This window comes from Solanum verrucosum, unplaced genomic scaffold (genome assembly GCF_900185275.1).
Source record: "Solanum verrucosum unplaced genomic scaffold, falcon-dt-bn FXZP01000144.1, whole genome shotgun sequence".
In the NCBI taxonomy this organism is placed as follows: Eukaryota; Viridiplantae; Streptophyta; class Magnoliopsida; order Solanales; family Solanaceae; genus Solanum; species Solanum verrucosum.
The window spans coordinates 1,583,932-1,602,846 of record NW_026020773.1 but is presented as its reverse complement, the minus strand read 5'-3'; the positions used below and the strand labels follow the sequence as shown (position 1 = coordinate 1,602,846).

General features: G+C 33.8%; 3 protein-coding genes across 4 annotated transcripts; 2 read left to right on the top strand and 1 right to left on the bottom strand.

Moving 5' to 3' along the window:
- Window positions 1-1,084: 1,084 nt before the first annotated feature.
- LOC125812921 (uncharacterized) lies at window positions 1,085-4,817 on the bottom strand. The gene is made up of 2 exons (XM_049492391.1): window positions 3,863-4,817; window positions 1,085-1,495 (listed from the first exon to the last, which is right to left on the bottom strand). The coding sequence occupies exons 1-2, from the start codon at window positions 4,572-4,574 to the stop codon at window positions 1,398-1,400; spliced, it is 810 nt and encodes a 269-aa protein (XP_049348348.1). The 5' UTR covers window positions 4,575-4,817; the 3' UTR covers window positions 1,085-1,397.
- A 5,737-nt stretch (window positions 4,818-10,554) lies between these two features.
- LOC125812927 (aspartic proteinase Asp1-like) lies at window positions 10,555-18,911 on the top strand. Of its 2 annotated transcripts, none has more exons than XM_049492399.1 (9): window positions 10,555-10,979; window positions 12,736-12,853; window positions 12,997-13,223; window positions 13,517-13,750; window positions 13,843-13,981; window positions 14,059-14,253; window positions 14,341-14,413; window positions 14,602-14,698; window positions 18,857-18,911. In XM_049492399.1, exons 1-8 carry the CDS (start codon window positions 10,807-10,809, stop codon window positions 14,691-14,693), a joined length of 1,251 nt encoding a protein of 416 aa, XP_049348356.1. In that variant the 5' UTR covers window positions 10,555-10,806; the 3' UTR covers window positions 14,694-14,698; window positions 18,857-18,911. The 2 variants fall into 2 exon arrangements, with proteins under 2 accessions (XP_049348356.1, XP_049348355.1); XM_049492398.1 differs by lacking the exon at window positions 18,857-18,911 and adding an exon at window positions 14,790-14,979.
- Window positions 16,805-18,900, top strand: LOC125812860 (aspartic proteinase Asp1-like). Its single transcript, XM_049492316.1, has 9 exons — window positions 16,805-16,842; window positions 17,169-17,286; window positions 17,371-17,594; window positions 17,676-17,912; window positions 18,007-18,145; window positions 18,223-18,417; window positions 18,484-18,556; window positions 18,667-18,763; window positions 18,876-18,900. The coding sequence occupies exons 1-9, from the start codon at window positions 16,805-16,807 to the stop codon at window positions 18,898-18,900; spliced, it is 1,146 nt and encodes a 381-aa protein (XP_049348273.1).
- Window positions 18,912-18,915: the final 4 nt, after the last annotated feature.

Genomic DNA, 18,915 nt, shown 5'->3' with positions numbered 1-18,915 from the left:
ATCAATTGATTGAATATTATCTTGAAAATTTTGAATAAGAAAAGAGGGAAGAAGAAAGAAGCTTGGGGTTAGGGGAGAAGATTCAATCAATTTATTTTTTATTGGGTCTTCTAATTGGGTTTGGGTCATGTTCACTACAATGGGTGGGTAGGAGAAAATTAAATGGGTTGAGATTTAATTTATCCAATAAGAAAATGACATGTAACAAATAATAATTATAATAATTTTCTAAAAAGTGGATGTTAGTTTTAAAGGTAGAGATGGACCAAAAAGATGGATGGAGGGCTATTTTTAGCCCAATAGATGGATGAGGGGTATTTTTAGACCTTTTCAAATAGTTCAAGGGTATTTTTGGCCCTTTTCTGTTATTTTTATGATTAAGGTCCTTAGGAAGGTATGTACATTATGTTTTTTCTATGTAATTTCTTAAGTTTGGAAGGTATGTGCATTGTGTTTTATATAATTTCTTAAGTTTGGTAGGTATGTACATTATGTTCTTTCTATGTAATTTCTTATGTTTGGAAGGTATGTGCATTGTATTTGTATCTTCATTAAACGGAAATTAGTTATTGTAACTATGACAGTAATATGTTAATTACTACCATCTACCGAGGTTCAAACACTACTAATCAACTATTGATAGATTTAAAAAATCAAATATATATTAAATATTGAAATACAACCGTTTTATGATATTTTTTACGATACGAAGAACTGTTTGTGTTTTCTTTAAAGATTTGTTTTTTTTTTTAAAAAAGTAAAAGAATTAACAACAATAATATTTTGTATTTCTTTTTTCATTTGTCTTCCTATGATTAAGAAAAAATATGTTTTCTTACTATCAATAAAATAAAAATACCTAAGAACATTGTCTTACTAGTATTAAGGTTAATAGTTGGAAATAAGAGTCAAGTTTAATTTTGAATTCCCAAAGAGTTAATCATGGTACTAGCAATGCAAGGCGTTTTAATGCACAAAATTAGAACTTTCTCCACATCCTTTCATCGTATTTGTGAAGATATTTTCTTTAGAAATTATGCAATGCTTGTTATGTTTAATATACCAAACCAAATAGAACACAACAAAAGATAATCTCAGTATTACTAATACACCATATTCAACGCTATTCTTACACACTATCAAACGACCCCTTAAATAGTACAACAGACTGACTTGTCTAATCCCCAACCAAAACATACCATAGTGAACATCATGGGGGAGCATGACAATAAGACATGAATAATACCAACATCATTTGTTCATATTTACAGCAGTAGACTCTGTATTCAAACCCAAAAAGGTTCTGCTCATGAATTACGCGATTGTATCACTGGCAAAATCTTGGAATCGGCTATCAATAATAGTGACAGAATCATACTCATCAACATCAGCAAACCTCAAGAGATCACCATTCTACAATCTTGTTTCCTCCGCCGACATCTATGGTGCACCTTCTGCAATGTGTTCTCTCCAACTTTCTCCATCCTAGAGAGTGCTGTTAGTACAAGAGACCAAAGAAACAAGTTAAGCAGTAAATAGGTGGGCTTTCTACTCAATTAGCAGCCATTACTGCATACACAAGCACCAAGTAAAGTAGTACTACTGATCTACTACCAAGCTCAATCTAACTGCCTTAGAATCCTGACCTATATTGAGATTTCAACAAAAACAGTCTGCTTAAAGAAACATCTTAACCACCTGCCACTAGTGAGATCCCAGCATATACGTTTACATGATTCTACCAATGGCGGAGCCAGAATTTTCAGTAAGGAATCCTAAATATAAAAAAGTAAACACACGAAGAAGCCAAATGAAGTTTTTAGGAGTATTTTAACCTGCAGTGTAATTTTTGGTGAAGGGGTGTCAGTTGACTCCCCTGTTAAACAAGGCTAGATCTACCCTGGTTATACTACATCAAAGGGAAAAAGGGGTTCGCGCGACATTATCTGTTTCCTATCTTCCAGAAAAACTGAAACTTCCTTAGAAAGGGAGGATTGCAAACAACGTGTGTCTCTGTGTGTGTGGGGGGGGGGGGGGGGAGCAAGGATGAGAATGAAGGCCTGGATCTCAGCAAAGGACCACCGAGACTAATTAGAATTTCCACATTATACCTCTATCTGTAACCTTTGAAAAGTCAAAGGAATTGAAAGGCATTAACTTTACTTGCTTACTCCAACGAACAATAAAATACCTCCTTACGCTTCCCTATCATTTGTATCCCCTTTCCACCCCTACTCAAAAGTCAATATAGGTTAATGAGTCATTGATATCAGTTATCACTATATAAGAGCCACCAGTAGTATAGCACAAGCAGTTAATTGTGTCATAAGGCATTATACACGGTAGTTTAAGCACTGATTTGGAACAAATTTGTTAACAGGACTTAAGTGAAAAACAAAGCACATAATAGTCTTAATCCTGCTTGTAAACATACAGAAATAAGACCACTTTTACCACTCATCAGAAAAGTAAGAATTGGAAGAGACTGTCTGTAGACTATATTAAGCAACATATAAGTTGGAAGTCACACTATTACTAAATTATTTACCTTTTTTTTTTTATGAAGTAAATGTTCCATTGGAAAAAATTATGTAACTTATCAAAAGTAAAGGAGTTAGAAGTCACAGACAACTAGAGGGAAACCAATTGCAAGTAAAGCACCCATGGACTTTAAGACATACACAAGCAGAATATATACAGTTCAGCCATACTTCACTAGAAATCTTAAACATGTCCACGCCCACTGTAATGCTCCAACTGGGATATTTAATTGAAACTCAACAACTTCACGGCATACTTCTAGCTCAATTCCTAAAACCAAGTTTAATCCTCCGTTCCAATCATTGGATTAGTGCCATGTACATTTACAAGTTTTGTAATTTCATTTATCATGTTGCTATCAGCCATTAGAAATCCATCATTTGCATATCCAACTTTCCCCTCAACCAAAGTTTAATAACTTCCACACAGCCTCCCCCCCCCCCCCCCCCCCCCCCTCTCAATGTTGTTTCAAATGCTGAAGAATTAATAAAACAATGTATCAACCACCAAATCAATGAAAGCATAAATGAATTAACATCAATAGTTCTGGCACAACTTTGCTTAATTACTTCTTTCCATTCCAACTTGCAGTACTGTATTTGTGTTCTATAGACAGGGAATAGCTTCTCCATGAGTGTCATAATATATACCTTCTCTGTTAGCAGAATCAGAATATATAGATTCTCCACAGAAAAAACATATGTATCACAAACATGAAAATGGTTATGAATCAAAAAATTAACTTCCTGCAATATTTCTTACAGGAGTTCATCAAGCTGCCATACATCCTTAAAAGAAGCTATTTACATGTTTCTTTCCGAGACTACAAGGCATTGTCTAACTCTTAGGACAGGATGAAATTGACTCTTCTGATAGAAAGATATCAAACAGTAACTCTTTAAACTATGGCATTCCATACAGAGTCCATTTTTACTGACAGAGATCACACCAATCAGATTGACCATTTAAATGTTTGTCTCAACAGGTAAATACTTCGAGCAAATCTAAGTAGTACGATACAACAATCAAGACAACCGGCCCAAATGAAGCTAAATAGATATAATGATTCATTAACCTACAACCAACTAGTTCCGTATTACGGCTTATTGCATAATTCACGACGCACCCTAGGGTGTGGTTCAGCGGTCAATCAATGAAGCAGGAGGAGAACCATAAGATCTCAGCAGGCAAAAGGATTTACACACCAACTGTATTGGTGGGAGCTACCATGTATCCATAGGAACAGTCAAGGTGAGCACAAGCTGATTCCGACACTACAAATATTTAAAAGAAAGGGCATTATGCAGACTGCAGGGTATACCTCCAAATTCGTCGCCCCAGAAGGAAAGCCGTTGATCATCTTCTTCTTCATCAAACTCATCACCATATCCAAACTCTGCATCACCGCGATACCCCGGTTCACTCCCATACCCTGACTCATTACCCAAGCCCTCAAAATTCCCACTTTGCACAGACAAACCATTTAAATTACTCTCTCTTTCACCAACCCCACCACCTTCCTTCTCCTTCCTTAAACTCTTCGTAACCTCACTAACATCCAAAGTCCAATGCATATCCCCATTCACAAATAACTCCCCACTCGAATCAGTCCCCACAGCAACAGGAAAATCCGAACAAGTCCCATAAGCTGCTGAAGCTCCAACCGAGCAACACCGTCTTCTAGTCCCACTCCGATCACTACTCCTCCCGGAAACCGAACGAGACCCACGTCTCCGCCTTTTACCAGCTATCAACCTAAGATTCTCCCGTTTATGAACCGATAAAGGCCTATCCTCCTCAAATAAACTTAGCTTTGACATATCAAGAGCTTCAATTGGAATCGAAGTAGTTCGATCCGCTCTACATTGACGCTTCGTATGCACCCCACCATGGGTCGACGGGGAGTAAGTTTTTGGCGAATCTAAATCTAGGGTTTTAGAATTCGGAGTCGGAAACTGAAAGGGTTTCCAAGAATGGAGATGATATGTACATGATTCAATGGCGTGACGTGAATCTAGAGTCTTGGGCGACATTGAAAGACACTCTACACACAAACAATGGAGTTCAATTTACAGTTCAAATCTGCTCAAATTCACCTCAATTCATCTATAAACAGCTTCAATTACACCATATCAATGAAGAACAAGATCTGGATATTTTGATATCAATGGCGATTAAGCAAAATTAAGCAAATTCGAGAAGTATCTATGGATATTTGGGGCAATGAATTATGTATATTTAATACTATATTCTCAAAATCAAAAAAGATCCCCACTACAGTACTTTTTGGTTTTCAGCCACTAATTTTATATAGTGGTTGAGAGAAAAGACACATGGCAATATAATATTAGCTTCGGTTGGGAAAAAGTTATTTCGGAATTAATTATTTCGTATTAGTTATCAAATTATGTATATATGTGATAAATTTTATCACTATTATATAAATAACGAGATAAATAATTTAAGATCTATCAAATACATTTAACCAAATACAGAATAAAATAATTATATAATTTATCTTACAATTATTATACATTATACTTCACGCTAAACGACTTTTTATTATATTTTAGATAATGCATATTGTAATTTCTTGAAAATTTTTGTTTTAGCCTATTCCAAAATGAATAATGTATTTATATGTTTAATATTTTCTTCATTTCAATTTGTTTGGTCTAATATGACTTGATACATGATTTAAGAAAATTAAAAAGACTTTTGATATTTGGGTCTTAAATTAAAGATATGTTAAGTAACTAAAATGTTCATTAATATTGTAATTTTAAATATGTAAGGTGGAAAGTTGAAATTAAAGAATTGCTAAAAAGGGAAAAGGTTTTTTTTTTTAAAATAATTAAAAAAATAAATAAATCAAATAAATTTAAACAGATAGAGTAATAATTTTAATTTTTCAATGAGATCATTTATAGTTGTACAAACATTTATAACTTGTTTTAGGCAATAAGTTACAAAAAAAAAATCTTTCTTTTTAAAGTATGTGTCAAGTCAAACAATATCACACAAATTAGAACGGGGAGAATATTATTTATGTTCAAAGAGATTTGCAATGGTGTCGCTTTGATCCGAAAAAGATAAAATAACTGGACAAAGGTAGTAGATGGCAGGCGTGTTCAGAGGCGAAACCCTAGATTTGAAGACGTCTGATGCACCAAATATGATCTCTAAGCTAAACTTAAAATAAAAACAATGAAATGGCGCTCTAACTGAATTCAAACCCTGGTATCACGGGTGAATCCTCTGTCGTGTACCAGCGGCACAAGAACACACATATGCGCTCTCTCTCTCTCTCTCACACACTCACTATATATAAGATTGTTCGATTTTCCAAATTGTTAATCCCCTCCCTTATTTTTCTTTTCTTGACCCACAGTTTTATTTTTTTGCCTTTTAAAAAAAGGTTATAGCACTGAAAACTTGAAAAACCCTTCTATGATGCTTAAATATAAAGAACTGAGAAAGAAAGGCATAAAACGCATTCGGTGAATGCGATTTATTTATAAGTTTCAGTCTCTTCTTATTTATTGTTGAAATTAATTCATTATCCCTTTCGTTTAATTTTATTTGTCCACTATTTTTGAAATATATTTATTACTTTTATCATATCAAGAAAAGATAATCATTTTTTTCTATTTTATGCTCTAAGTTTAACTGCTTATTTTTTTTTAGAATCTTCATATCTCAATTGATTTGTTACCTAAAATTTAACTTTATCAATGAATGTTCGATTCTGCAAATTGTTAATCCCCTCCCCAATTTTTCTTTTCTTGACCCACAATTAATTTATTTTCTTTTTAAAAAAAAAGGTAATGACGTTGAAAACTTAAAAAAACTCTTCTTACATGCCTAAATAGAAAGAGTTGAGAGATAAAGGCATAAAACGCACTCAACGAATGCGATTTATGTGTAAGTTTCAGTCTCTTTTCATTTATTGTTGAAATTACGATATTACCCTTTATGTTTAATTTTATTTGTCCACTATTTTTAAAATATTTATTTCTTTTATTTATTACTTTTATCATATCGAGAATAAATAAATATTTTTAATTTATACTCAACGTTAATTGAGCTGAGAAAGAAAGGCATAAAACACATTCAACGAGTGTGATTTATGTGTAAGTTTCAATCTCTTCACATTTAATATTGAAATTGTGTTAATACCCTTTATGTTTAATTTTATTTGTCTACTATTTTTTAAATATATTTATTTCTTTTATTTATTACTTTTATCATATGTAGAAAAGATAATTATTATTTTCATTTTATAATCAACATTAATTGGGTTGAGAAAGAAAGACATAAAACGCATTCAACGAATGCAATTTATGTGTAAATTTCAGTCTCTTCTCATTTATTGTTGAAATGACGTTATTACCGCTTTCGTTTAATTTTATTTGTCTGCTATTTTTTAAATATATTTTTTATTTATTTATTACTTTTTTCATATCGAGAAAAGATTATTATATTTTCATTTATACTCAACGTTTATTGAGCTGAGAAAGAAAGGCATAAAACGTTTTCAACGAATGCGATTTATGTGTAAGTTTCAGCCTCTTCTCATTTATTGTTGAAATTACGCTATTACCCTTTCTATTTAATTTTATTTGTCTAATAGTTTTAAAATATATCCATTTCTTTTATTTATTACTTTTATCATATCGAGAAAAGATAATTATTTTTTATTTTATACTCAACATTAATTGAGCTGAGAGAGAAAGTCATAAAACGTATTCAATGAATGCGACTTATGTGTAAATTTCAGTTTTCTCTCATTTATTTTTGAAATTACGTTATTATCACTTCCACTTAATTTGATTTGTCCAATAGTTTTAAAATATATTTATTTCTTTTATTTATTACTTTTATCATATCGAAAAAAGATAATTTTTTTTTTTATTTTATACTCAACATTAATTGAGCTAAGAAAGAAAGGCATAAAACGCATTCAACGAATGCGATTTATGAGTAAGTTTCTGTCTCCTTCCATTTAATGTTGAAATTACGTTATTACCCTTTCTGTTTAATTTAATTTGTCTACTATTTTTTTAATATATTTATTTCTTTTATTTATTACTTTTATCGTATCGTGAAAAGATAATTATTGTTTTCATTTTATAATCAACATTAGTTGAGCTGACAAAGAAAGACATAAAACGCATTCAACGAATGCGATTTATGTGTAAGTTTCAGTCTTTTATCATTTATTGTTGAAATTATGTTATTACACTTTCTGTTTAATTTTATATGTCTTTTCTTTTGTAAATATTTTTTTTTATTTATTACTTTTATCATATCGAGAAAAGATTATTATATTTTCATTTTATACTCAACATTAATTGAGCTAAGAAAGACTCAACATTAATTGAGCTAAGAAAGACAGGAATAAAAAGCATTCAACAAATGCGATTTATGTGTAAGTTTCAGTCTCTTCTTATTTATTGCTGAAATTACTTTATTAACCCTTTTGTTTAATTTTATTTGTCCACTATTTTTAAAATATATTTTTTTTTTATATTATTACTTTTATCATATTAAGAAAAAATAATTATTTTTTCCATTTTATACTCAAATTAATTAGCTACCGAAAATTTAACTTTATTGGTGAATGTCGATTCTCCAGATTGTTAATCCCCTCACCTATTTTTCTTTTCTCAACCCACAATTTTATTTTTTGTCTTTTAAAAAATGGTCATGGTGTTGAAAATTTGAAAAACCCTTCTTAGAGTCTTAAATAGAAAGAGCTGAGAAAGAATGGCATAAAACGCATTCAACGAATGTGATTTATATATAAGTTTCAGTATCTTCTTATTTATTGTTGAAATCACTTTATTACCTTTTCTGTTTAATTTTATTTGTCCACTAAGCTCCATCTTATCTTGGGGCTATTAGAGGATGCTTGCTTTTGTTGTATAGTTTGGGTATAGTTAGGGCCTTGTCCCGAAAGTGCTTATGTCACTCGTAGAGGCTATTGTGGACACAATATTTCGGGTTTCTTTTGTAGTTTTCAATATTCCGTCCATATACTTAGTGTGGGGAGGGGGGGGGGGTATATGTCTTCGGTTGTAACCTCGCCGACTTGCTAGTACTTCTTTATTTTTGGCTTGTTTACCATTGTTTATATGGTTATTGTTATTTAGGTCATGACCTTAATAATCCAAGCTTCACATTTTAGATGTTGTGGTGCCCGATCTTTTTTTCCTGAGTTTAGTTAGCTAGTATGTTTCAATGGATATATTGAATACGGTATCGAGTTTCAGTTGTGCTTCCCTAATTTGGAGCGTGACTGATTTTCTCCCTTGATGAGAATGTCTATCCTAAAGGGTATATTTTCTATTTCATCTTACTTTAACTTGTACTTTTGATACTCTTTATGTGCGTATATAGAAACTAGTAATAAAGTTCGATTGAAAGCGATTTGAATTCAATTGACTTGATTTGAAATTCTAACAAGTTCGCTTGATCGCAATCGGGCTCGGCTTGACGCCCAGGTCTATGCGAATGAAGAACCCCTAGCCCTAGTAATTTTTAAGAATCTCAATTAACAAATCGTTGGTTTTATTTAGTTGACGTTTGATCGTAGATTTTAGATTTTGTTTTGAAACTCTATCTTCAAATATCTGTTTGGACAAAGATTTTGAAAATCATTTTTCAAAAATAAAATTATGCAAATCCTTTTTTAAAATTTTTGAAACTTTCACTCACAAAAATTTCAAGTAAAATGTATGTTCAAACACAATTTTTTTATTAAGTAGCTAAACTTAGGAGCTCTTTTATTGATTCAATAAGTGTGTAGAAAATGGCCCAACGAGCCCAAGAAAGGTAACAAAACAACAATTGGCCCAGTCCAAAAATCAAACCCCCCTTTCTATCTTAAATATCTCACTAGCCGCTAGGGTTTCTAAGTTGAGCTCCCCTTTTTCCTCTTCAATGTCGCCGCTCTCCCTTTTTCTCTTCAATGTCGCCGTTGGGAGTTGTAACTAACCCCTTCTTCTTCCTTCTGATGCTATGGTTCATCAACATTTTCCTCCTTCTCATTTCGCCATTATTTTTCTCAGCTCGCAAATTGGACCTCCATTGTTATCTTTCCCTTTACTTTGTTCCTTATTGATTCTGACTTCTATTTCCTTTTTTTCATATATTTGCTTCGGTGGATGAAATGGATACCAAGGTGGTTTCGGTAGAGGTATCTCGTCATACGTTTGAGCTCAGAGCTCGTTGTAAGTGACTTCTTTCTTGCATTTCTCTTATGTTTTCCCATTCTTTCTTTAACTACCATTCAAAAACAATTACATGTTTCTTAAACTCAAATTTTCAAGTTTTAATTTTAAAATTTATGGTCAAACGAGAGCATAGACTAGTAATAAAGCTTGGTTGAACTCAAGTCGAAATTATCTTGACTTGACTAGATATTACAACAAGTTTGGTTGTACTCGACATGGTTGGGCTCGGTCGCTCTTATTGACGTCCAAGCCTACGTATGCGTACATCGAGAGACCGATAAATAAGGAAAAATCCCCAAACCCCACCCCCAACCCTACCCTTGCCCACCCTGATCTCATATATCGTAAATTTTAGAATTTGAGCCAGTATCTCTTCGATTTTATTGAGAGACTAGTGATAAAAGCTTTGTTTGACTCGATTCAAGTTTAGCTCGACTTGATTGATACTATAACAAGTTAAGTTAAACCCGACTCGATTGGGCTCGACTCCCTCAACTTACGCGTGAATAAATAATAAAAATGTGGACCCCTCAACTAGGAAATTTCCAAGAATCTCAACTAACAAATCTTTGACTTTATTCGTAGCGTAGTGAGAAAAAACTTCATACCATAACAAATTTAGTTAAACTCGATAGAATTAGGCTCGACTCGACTCGACTCGACTCGACTCGACTCATCTCATAAAGAAATACTAAAAATGTGGACCCTACAACTAGGAAGCTTCCAAGAATCTCAACCAACAATCCCACAAAAACAAGTAGTGCAATGCACAAAAAGTCGTCTCTTTCCCCGTGCTTTCTTCCTACACGTGAAGTTGACGGAGTCTCCATTTTTCCCATTCGCCATTAACGCTTCAGTCCAAACTTCACCTTCCCCAGCTCCCATTTTTCTACAATCTCTCCATTTATATTTTCTTGCTTGACCCGGGCTTTTTTGGTGTTTTTTGAGAGTTTTTTTTATCTTTCTGTTCCCAAAATCACCTGTTCAACCTAGAATCAATCTTATTTGTTTGATCGGAAAATCAATTATGAGAGGAAAATGGGAAGTAGTACGACTTTGGGTGTTGTATTATCTACTTCTATCTGGGTTTTTTCAAGGAGTTTTTTCTGCTTTTAACCTGCCTCGTCCACCATGGAAGAAACAGTCAAATTTTGGTTCCTCTGTTGTTTTTCCACTTGTTGGGAATGTGTATCCAAAAGGGTATATTCTTTTTCCACTACTTCTTTTTCTCAATGATCTATACCTTGTTGTTATTGTATGCTCTGTGCTACTTTGCTATTAGCTGTCATGTTTTTTCTTTTAATTATTGTTTTGATTTGCTTGAGCCGAGCTTCATTCGGAAACAACCTCCCTGGTAAGGTTTTCATACACTCTATCCTCTCCGAACTCGACTTTGTGGGATTTTTTGTTGTATCTATATAGTATCTGCTTGAACTGCTAATGGGTGTCAATGAATCTTCTGCAAAAAAAAAATGCTGATTAAAAAGTTTACAAATTCTTAAAGGATTTTGTTATTCTGTGTGTAGCAATAAGGACATGATTTTGGTTGGAGGTGGATTCAATATTTAATCTCTATAGGTTCAACCTTAGAGATTTTTTAGCATTGAATTTTTATACGTAAATTTATGTTTCGTGTTGAAGTTAGATAGCTGCATTTGCTATTGATGCTGGTAAAGATTAAATAAGTAGTTTTATCTATACTTTTTCTCAACTTTTGTGTATTGATTTATTTATTTATCTGTGATGTGTTACTTTTCTTCAGTAGCTGGAATATTGGAAGGGCTCTTTCGGCGTATTCTTTGATTTGATAATCATCTTGCAAATTTTTCAGCATTTTTGCGTGGAAATTTCGTGTACATTTCCCATAGACTTGAATAGTTTGGTGTGGTTCTCCATTGGAGTATCCTATGATTTCCTAGTTTATGTACTTAAGACTTTAATCTGTCCTGAAGGTTAGAATGTATTGTGAATCTCTTTCAGATGAATCTATCTGATTTATTTTTTAGACAGGAAGAACTTGCAACGGTATTTCAATTGGAACATGGGTTGATTCACACTCCATGTCTGAAGAAAGACGTATCGTCTGAAAAGAGGAAACAACGGAGTCTTTGTCTAAAGAAATGAATTGAGAAAGGACAGATGTATCCGGGTTTCCGATGTTTTGAGTAGATGAGAAGTCAGTCTTTTACAAGTGTCTCTAGAAATCATGACTTATTGGTCTACGGTAATGATGGTTCCACAAGGGGGCTTCTCCATGCAAATATTTTCTCAGGGGCCTGTGCAATCGGGGTCCTCACTGATCCTTTTCTCATTCTATACAAGCAAAGAGGCCCATTTGCAATTTTTTCCTCTCTTTACTATTGATTCATGTAAAGAGAAGAAAAACTTGCACGTGGGCCTCTTTGCTGGTATAGAATGAGAAAAGGAACAGTTGGGCCCCCGGTTGCACATGCCTCTCAGTAAATATTTGCACAAGGACGCCTCCCTTTGGAACCATAATCACCATAGACCAATATATCATGCTTTCCAGAGACATCCCTAGAAGACTAACTACTCATCTTTTCAACATCGAAAAGGAAGAACTTGCATTATTATTTTCAATTGGAACATGGGCTTGATTCACCATCCATGATCGGAGAAAGATTTATCGTCTGAAAAACTGGAGTCTTTGTCTAAAGAAATACGTTGAGAAAGGACAGATGTATCTGGGTTTTGCTGTGATGTAATGGGCTTGTTTACACAAAACATTCCTCTGTTCATTCTAACTTACATCAGCTAGCAATTTTATACGAGTTTTTGTGTTGGGGATGAGTTCTTGGTTCACCATGAGAAAATTTGTTGCTAGTTTCTAGAATTTGGATTTCCTTTTATATTTGCGTTTGAAATTCGTAAAACTTGCATATTACTTGTTTCCTGTTCTCTGTCTCTTAAACTCGTATATTCGATTCACATTCAGGTATTATCAGGTGACACTCAATGTAGGCCAACCCCCCAAACCTTACTTTCTTGACATAGACACAGGGAGTGATCTCACTTGGCTCCAATGTGACGCACCTTGTGTAAAATGTATTCCAGTGAGTACTTCTTTTTATTCCTTCTGCAGCCTAGCTCTTTCAAGTTACACAGAAGATTATTAATATGAATTCAAATCCAAAATCACTTGTAAAGTTGTCAGAAATATCTTTCCTAATTTCTGCATATATGTATGACATTGCAGGCACCTCACAGTCCGTACAAACCGAATAAAAATGTTGTCAAGCATAAGGATCCCATATGTGCATCACTTCACTCACCCGCAAACCATCCCCGTCACACTCCTGACGATCAATGTGACTATGAGGTTGAGTATGCGGATCATTGTTCATCCTTGGGAGTGCTGGTCAGAGACACATTTCCAGTAAAATTCACCAATGGTAGCTCCATTGCTCCTCCTCTGGTGTTTGGGTAAGAAACTGATAAACTACTCCTTAAAACTAACCTTTAAAATTGTCAACCAACAAACAGAATGTTACTTCTTCCACTTTCACTGCTAAAAGGATTGGAATCAACAACGGAGAAATCTGTTGCTGTTTCTATTTAGCAACGAGTTAGTTATGGATTATCAAAAAAAATTGTTAGCTATGAGCAATTTAGTGATGAAGTTTGTTGCTAATTCTAGTTTTTTTTTTTTTGTAGTGTTTATTCTGTTACTGAAATTGTGGTGCTTGTGATTCATGAGTTTGTTTTCCCTTCTGTAGTTGTGGGTATGATCAAGAAGTGCCAGCCTCTGAGCATGCACCTTATACAGATGGAATTCTTGGCCTAGGAAATGGAAAATCAAGCATAGTATCACAGTTGAGTAGCTTGGGTTTTATCCGGAATGTAGTAGGTCACTGTTTAAGCGGGCAAGGTGGAGGTTTTCTTTTCCTTGGAGATGATGTTGTCCCGTCTTCTGGGATTGTTTGGTCACCTATCGTCCGTGAATCTTCAGAGTATGTTCTATCTGTAGTTGGTGCTTTTATATGGAAATTTGCACTTTGCATGCAAGATGTGAATAAACTTTTCTGGATTACTATGATTTCAGGAAACACTATTCTTTGGGACCGGCAGATCTCCTTTTCGGTGGGCAGGCAACTGGAATAAAGGGTCTACCGATAATTTTAGACAGTGGAAGTACCTTTACCTACTTCAATTCCAAAGCCTACAAAACTCTGTTGTCTTCGGTAAGATCAGAAAAAACCTCCATCCTATATGCTTATCATCTTTTTGGCTTAGGACTTATGATAGTTGCTGATTTCAGATTAAGAAAAACATAGACGCAAAGCAGCTGACTGATGCAGTGAACGACAAAAGTTTGCCCGTCTGCTGGAAAGGCTCCAAACCTTTCAAATCCCTTATAGATGCTACGAGGTACTTCAAGCCATTGACACTTAGTTTCACAAAAGCTAAGAATATTCAGCTTCAACTGACACCTGAGGCTTATCTTATTCATACTGTAAGTGCTCTTCAAATCACTCCGTGAATCTTATAATGCAGCTCAAAAGTATAGCACATCATGATACTGATATTTGTATCCTCTCAGGATAAGGGCAATGTATGCTTAGGGATATTGAATGGTTCGGAGGTTGGATTAGGAGATGTTAATATCATCGGAGGTAAGACAGAACGAGGCATCTTTCTTTTTGTGCTGTTCAAAATTTTTGTGGTCGTCTTCTCCCAAGAAAATGTACAACAAAAGAACACACATGACTAACATTTTCTCCGAGGGGGAGCACATCAGTATCGAAATTGTTGTCCACATTTTAACTTTCTTTCCTCATTTTCTCTGGATTTACTTATGCAGATATTTCTATGTTAGACAAAATGGTGATTTACGACAACGAAAAACAGCAGATTGGATGGGTTCCAGCAAACTGCAACAAGCTTCCATCGTAGTCCTGGTAGGTCGTCCAAACATACGTTTATCTTGCTTGTTCATATTACTCCTGCTACGGATCTCACTCGACACCATCTTTGTTCTTGTATTGACAGAATATATCAATGATTAACAGTGAAGATTTTGGTTACCTATCATAGGAAGAAGCAGGCAGAAAGTATGTCAGTATTGTAAGCATACCAATGTTTGCTATATTACAGAAGAACATATTTTAGTTGATTTGTAATACAGAAAATTCACTGTAATCACCCATATAATTATATATTTATATAATAGCAGCCTTATATGTATATTCAGTTCATTCCTAAATTTGTCTTCTTCTATATATATATATATATATATATATATATATATATTACAACGTAAAATAAGGAGTTGAGTTTGAACTGGTGAACTGAAGTCACTTTCGTAACTCTATAATTCATTCCAGAAGTGAATGTGGAAATTTTTATTATTATTATTTTTTTTTTATTTTTTTTTTTAAAAAAAAAAAAAAAATAGGGGGTAGAGGTGGAGGTGGGAGGACATCCATAAAAAGAGGGAATTTGCTTATTTATTTTTGTAGAAATTATACAGTCTGTTTTCAACAAAAAAAAAGGCTTTTCTCCCCAATCGAGGTGATAGACCACCTTATGGCCGATGTGATTATCAGCCAAAGGGCAAAAAGATGGGTTGAATGCGACTCTACCAATACCAATCTCTTTTGGAGCAAGAAAAAGCAACTCTGCCTAATATCGATAACAATTAACATATTCTTTTCCCCCACTTTAAAAATATGATTATTTATTATCCCTACTTTAATAGAGTCGATCTTAATTGCAGTCGGTTTCAAATTAGCTATAAATTGCAATATTCTTAAAAAATTGTTATCTTGATAATGTTACCAAAAGATTGTAGTAATAAATTTGTATAGTAATAAAATTTTGCTTAACCTATTATAGTCATATGTAGTTGATATATAAATGTAGGATGGCGTGATATATCTCTTTCCCCTAAATAATATGTAGCACGGTTTAAATTTCAAGTGTTAAATTTTTTAATTTTGATCGTAAATATAAAAATTAAATTTTTAAGTTTTCTGAAAAGAAATTTACATATTTGAGAGGTAGGGTTTAAAATAAATACTATAAATCAAAATAGTAACAATTTCAAATACTTATAAAGCATAAGAAAAAAAAGTTGTGATAAGAAAATAATCATCTGACTCTCAACATTCAACTAATGTCATATATATTAGGACAAAAGAATAATAATTTTAACACATTCTTTTAGTCAGAAGTGTGAATGTTTTTTTTAAAAAATTGATGAACAGATTGAATCAATTATTAAATTTCTTTTAATAAAATCATAAGTCTCTATGAATATATGATTGTGCTGAATAATTAAAATACTTAATTAATCGAATCGTATCAATACAAAGGAGAAATCAAAATGATAAAACAATTCTAAAAAGTCTAATTCTAATTATACAAAATAAACTAGCCAAAAAGTTAAACACCATATAAATTTTATAAAACAAGCATTCAAATCCTACCATTTAACACCCCTAGTTTTAATACTCCCTTTATTTAAAAAAGAATGACTCATTTTCCTTTTTAGTCTGTTTCAAAAAGAATGATCTCTTTCTTTTTTTGGTAACATTTTAATTTCAGATTTCCACGTGACATGTTTAAGGCCGCAAGATTAAAGAATAATTTTGTACATTTGACATAACTTTAATTTAGGACCACTAGATTCAAAATTCTTCTTCATTTTTGTGAATTCCGTGACAAGTCAAACTAGGTCACTCTTTTTGAAACGAAGGGAGTAATAATATTTACAACCCCCACCCCCAAACCATAAAACAAGTCAATGCTCCATTTCTTTTTAGTATATATATATCACTTATTCTAAATTAGTCTCACCAAGTCCTCTCTCATTTTTTACTAAACTTTAAACTTTTATTTGTTGATTTTTGAGCCATTTGTTATCTTTAATCAAATAAATCATGAAAGGGAAATTGGTACCATCTTGGGTGTTATCAGTGTGGTACATTATGCTTCTATGTAGATACTTTCATAATTGTTCTGCCTTTACTCTACCAATGAAGGAACAATCATATTTTGGTACTATGGTTTTTCTCCTTGATGGGAATGTCTATCCTAAAGGGTATATTTTCAATTCAATCTTTACTTTATCTTGTGTTGTTCCTACACTTTACTACTATAAAGTTTGATTGAAAGCGATTTAAATTCAACTTGTCTTTGATTTGATATCCTAACAAGTTTGATTGGACTCAGCCTGACGCCCATATGATGAAGAGCCCCTGCCCCTAGTAATTTTTTAAGAATCTCAATCAACAAACCTTATTGTTATTGTTACGGTTTTTTTGCATGTATAATTCTATTAGTTTTATGAATTTCCTTTTATATTCATAAAACTTGCATATTACTTGTTTCCTGTTCTCTGAACTCGGATATTCGATTCATGTTCAGGTATTATCAGGTGGTACTCAATGTAGGCCAACCCCCTAGATCTTTCTTTCTTGATGTAGACACAGGGAGTGATCTCACTTGGCTCCAATGTGATATACCTGGCGCCAAAAATCTTCCGGTGACTACTTCTTTTTATTCGCTCTTTCCAGTTAAATCCAAAATACTCAGAAATATGTTTCATAATTTCTGCATGACATTGCAGGGTCCTCACCATCCTTACAAACCGAATAAGAATTTGGTCAAGCATAACGATCCCATATGTGCATCCATTCATGGTGCAAACCCTCCCAGTCACACTCCTACCGATCAATGTGACTATGAGATTGAGTATGCGGATCATTGTTCATCCTTGGGAGTGCTGGTCAGAGACGCATTTCAAGTAAAATACACTAATGGTACCTCCATTGCTCCTCCTCTGGTGTTTGGGTAAGAAACTGATAATAAACTAACCTTTAAAATTGTTAGCTACGATGAAGTTTGTAGCTAAGCTTGATTTCCCTTGTGTAGTTGTGGGTATGATCAAGAAGTGCCACGCTCTGGGCATTCACCACCTTATACAGATGGAATTCTCGGTCTAGGAAATGGAAAATCAAGCATACTATCACAAATGAGTAGTATGGGTTTAATCCGGAATGTAGTAGGTCACTGTTTAAGCAGGAAAGGTGGAGGTTTTCTTTTCCTTGGTAATGACATTGTCCCGTCTTCTGGGATTGTTTGGTTACCTATTGTACCTGCATCTTCAGAGTATGTTCTGTCTGTAGTTGTTGCTTTTGTATATGGCGATCTGCACTTTGCATGCAAGATGTGAATAAACTTTTCTGGATTACTATGATTTCAGGAAAGAGTATTCTTTGGGACCAGCAGATGTCCTATTCAATGGGCAAGCAACTGGAATAAAGGGTATACCGATAATTTTAGACAGTGGAACTACCTTTACCTACTTCCATTCCGAAGCCTACAAGACCCTGTTGTCTTTGGTAAGATCAGGCAAAACCTCCATCCTATATAACTTATCATGTTTTTGGCTTTGGACTTGTGATATTGCTGATTTCAGATTAAGAAAAACATAGACCCAAAGCAACTGACTGATGCAGTGGAGGACAAAAGTTTGCCCGTCTGCTGGAAAGGCTCCAAACCTTTCAAATTCCTTAAAGATGCTACCATGTACTTCAAGCCGTTGACACTTAGTTTCACAAAAGCTAAGAATATACAGCTTCAACTGATACCTGAGGCATATCTTATTCTTACTGTAAGTGCCTTTTAAATTACTCTATGAATCTTTTAGATCACGATACTGATATTTGTATCCTCTCAGGATAAGGGCAATGTATGCTTAGGGATATTGAACGGTTCGGAGGCTGGAATAGGAGATGTTAATATGATCGGAGGTATGACAGAACAAGGCATTGTTCTTTTTATAATTCGTCTAGATATCGAAAATAATGTCCTCTTTGGAGAAAATGATTGGATTAATTTTGCTCTGGATTTACGTATGCAGATATTTCTATGTTAGACAAACTGGTGATTTACGACAATGAGAAACAGCAAATTGGATGGGCTCCAGCAAACTGCAACAAACTTCCATCGTTGTCCTGGTAGGTCATCCATGCATACGTTTTATCTTGCTTTTACATATTACTGCTGCTACTGGAGCTCACGCGATACCATCTTTGTTCTTGTATTGACAGAATATATCAATGATTACAGTGAAGATTTTGGTGACATATCATAGGAAGAAGCAGGCAGA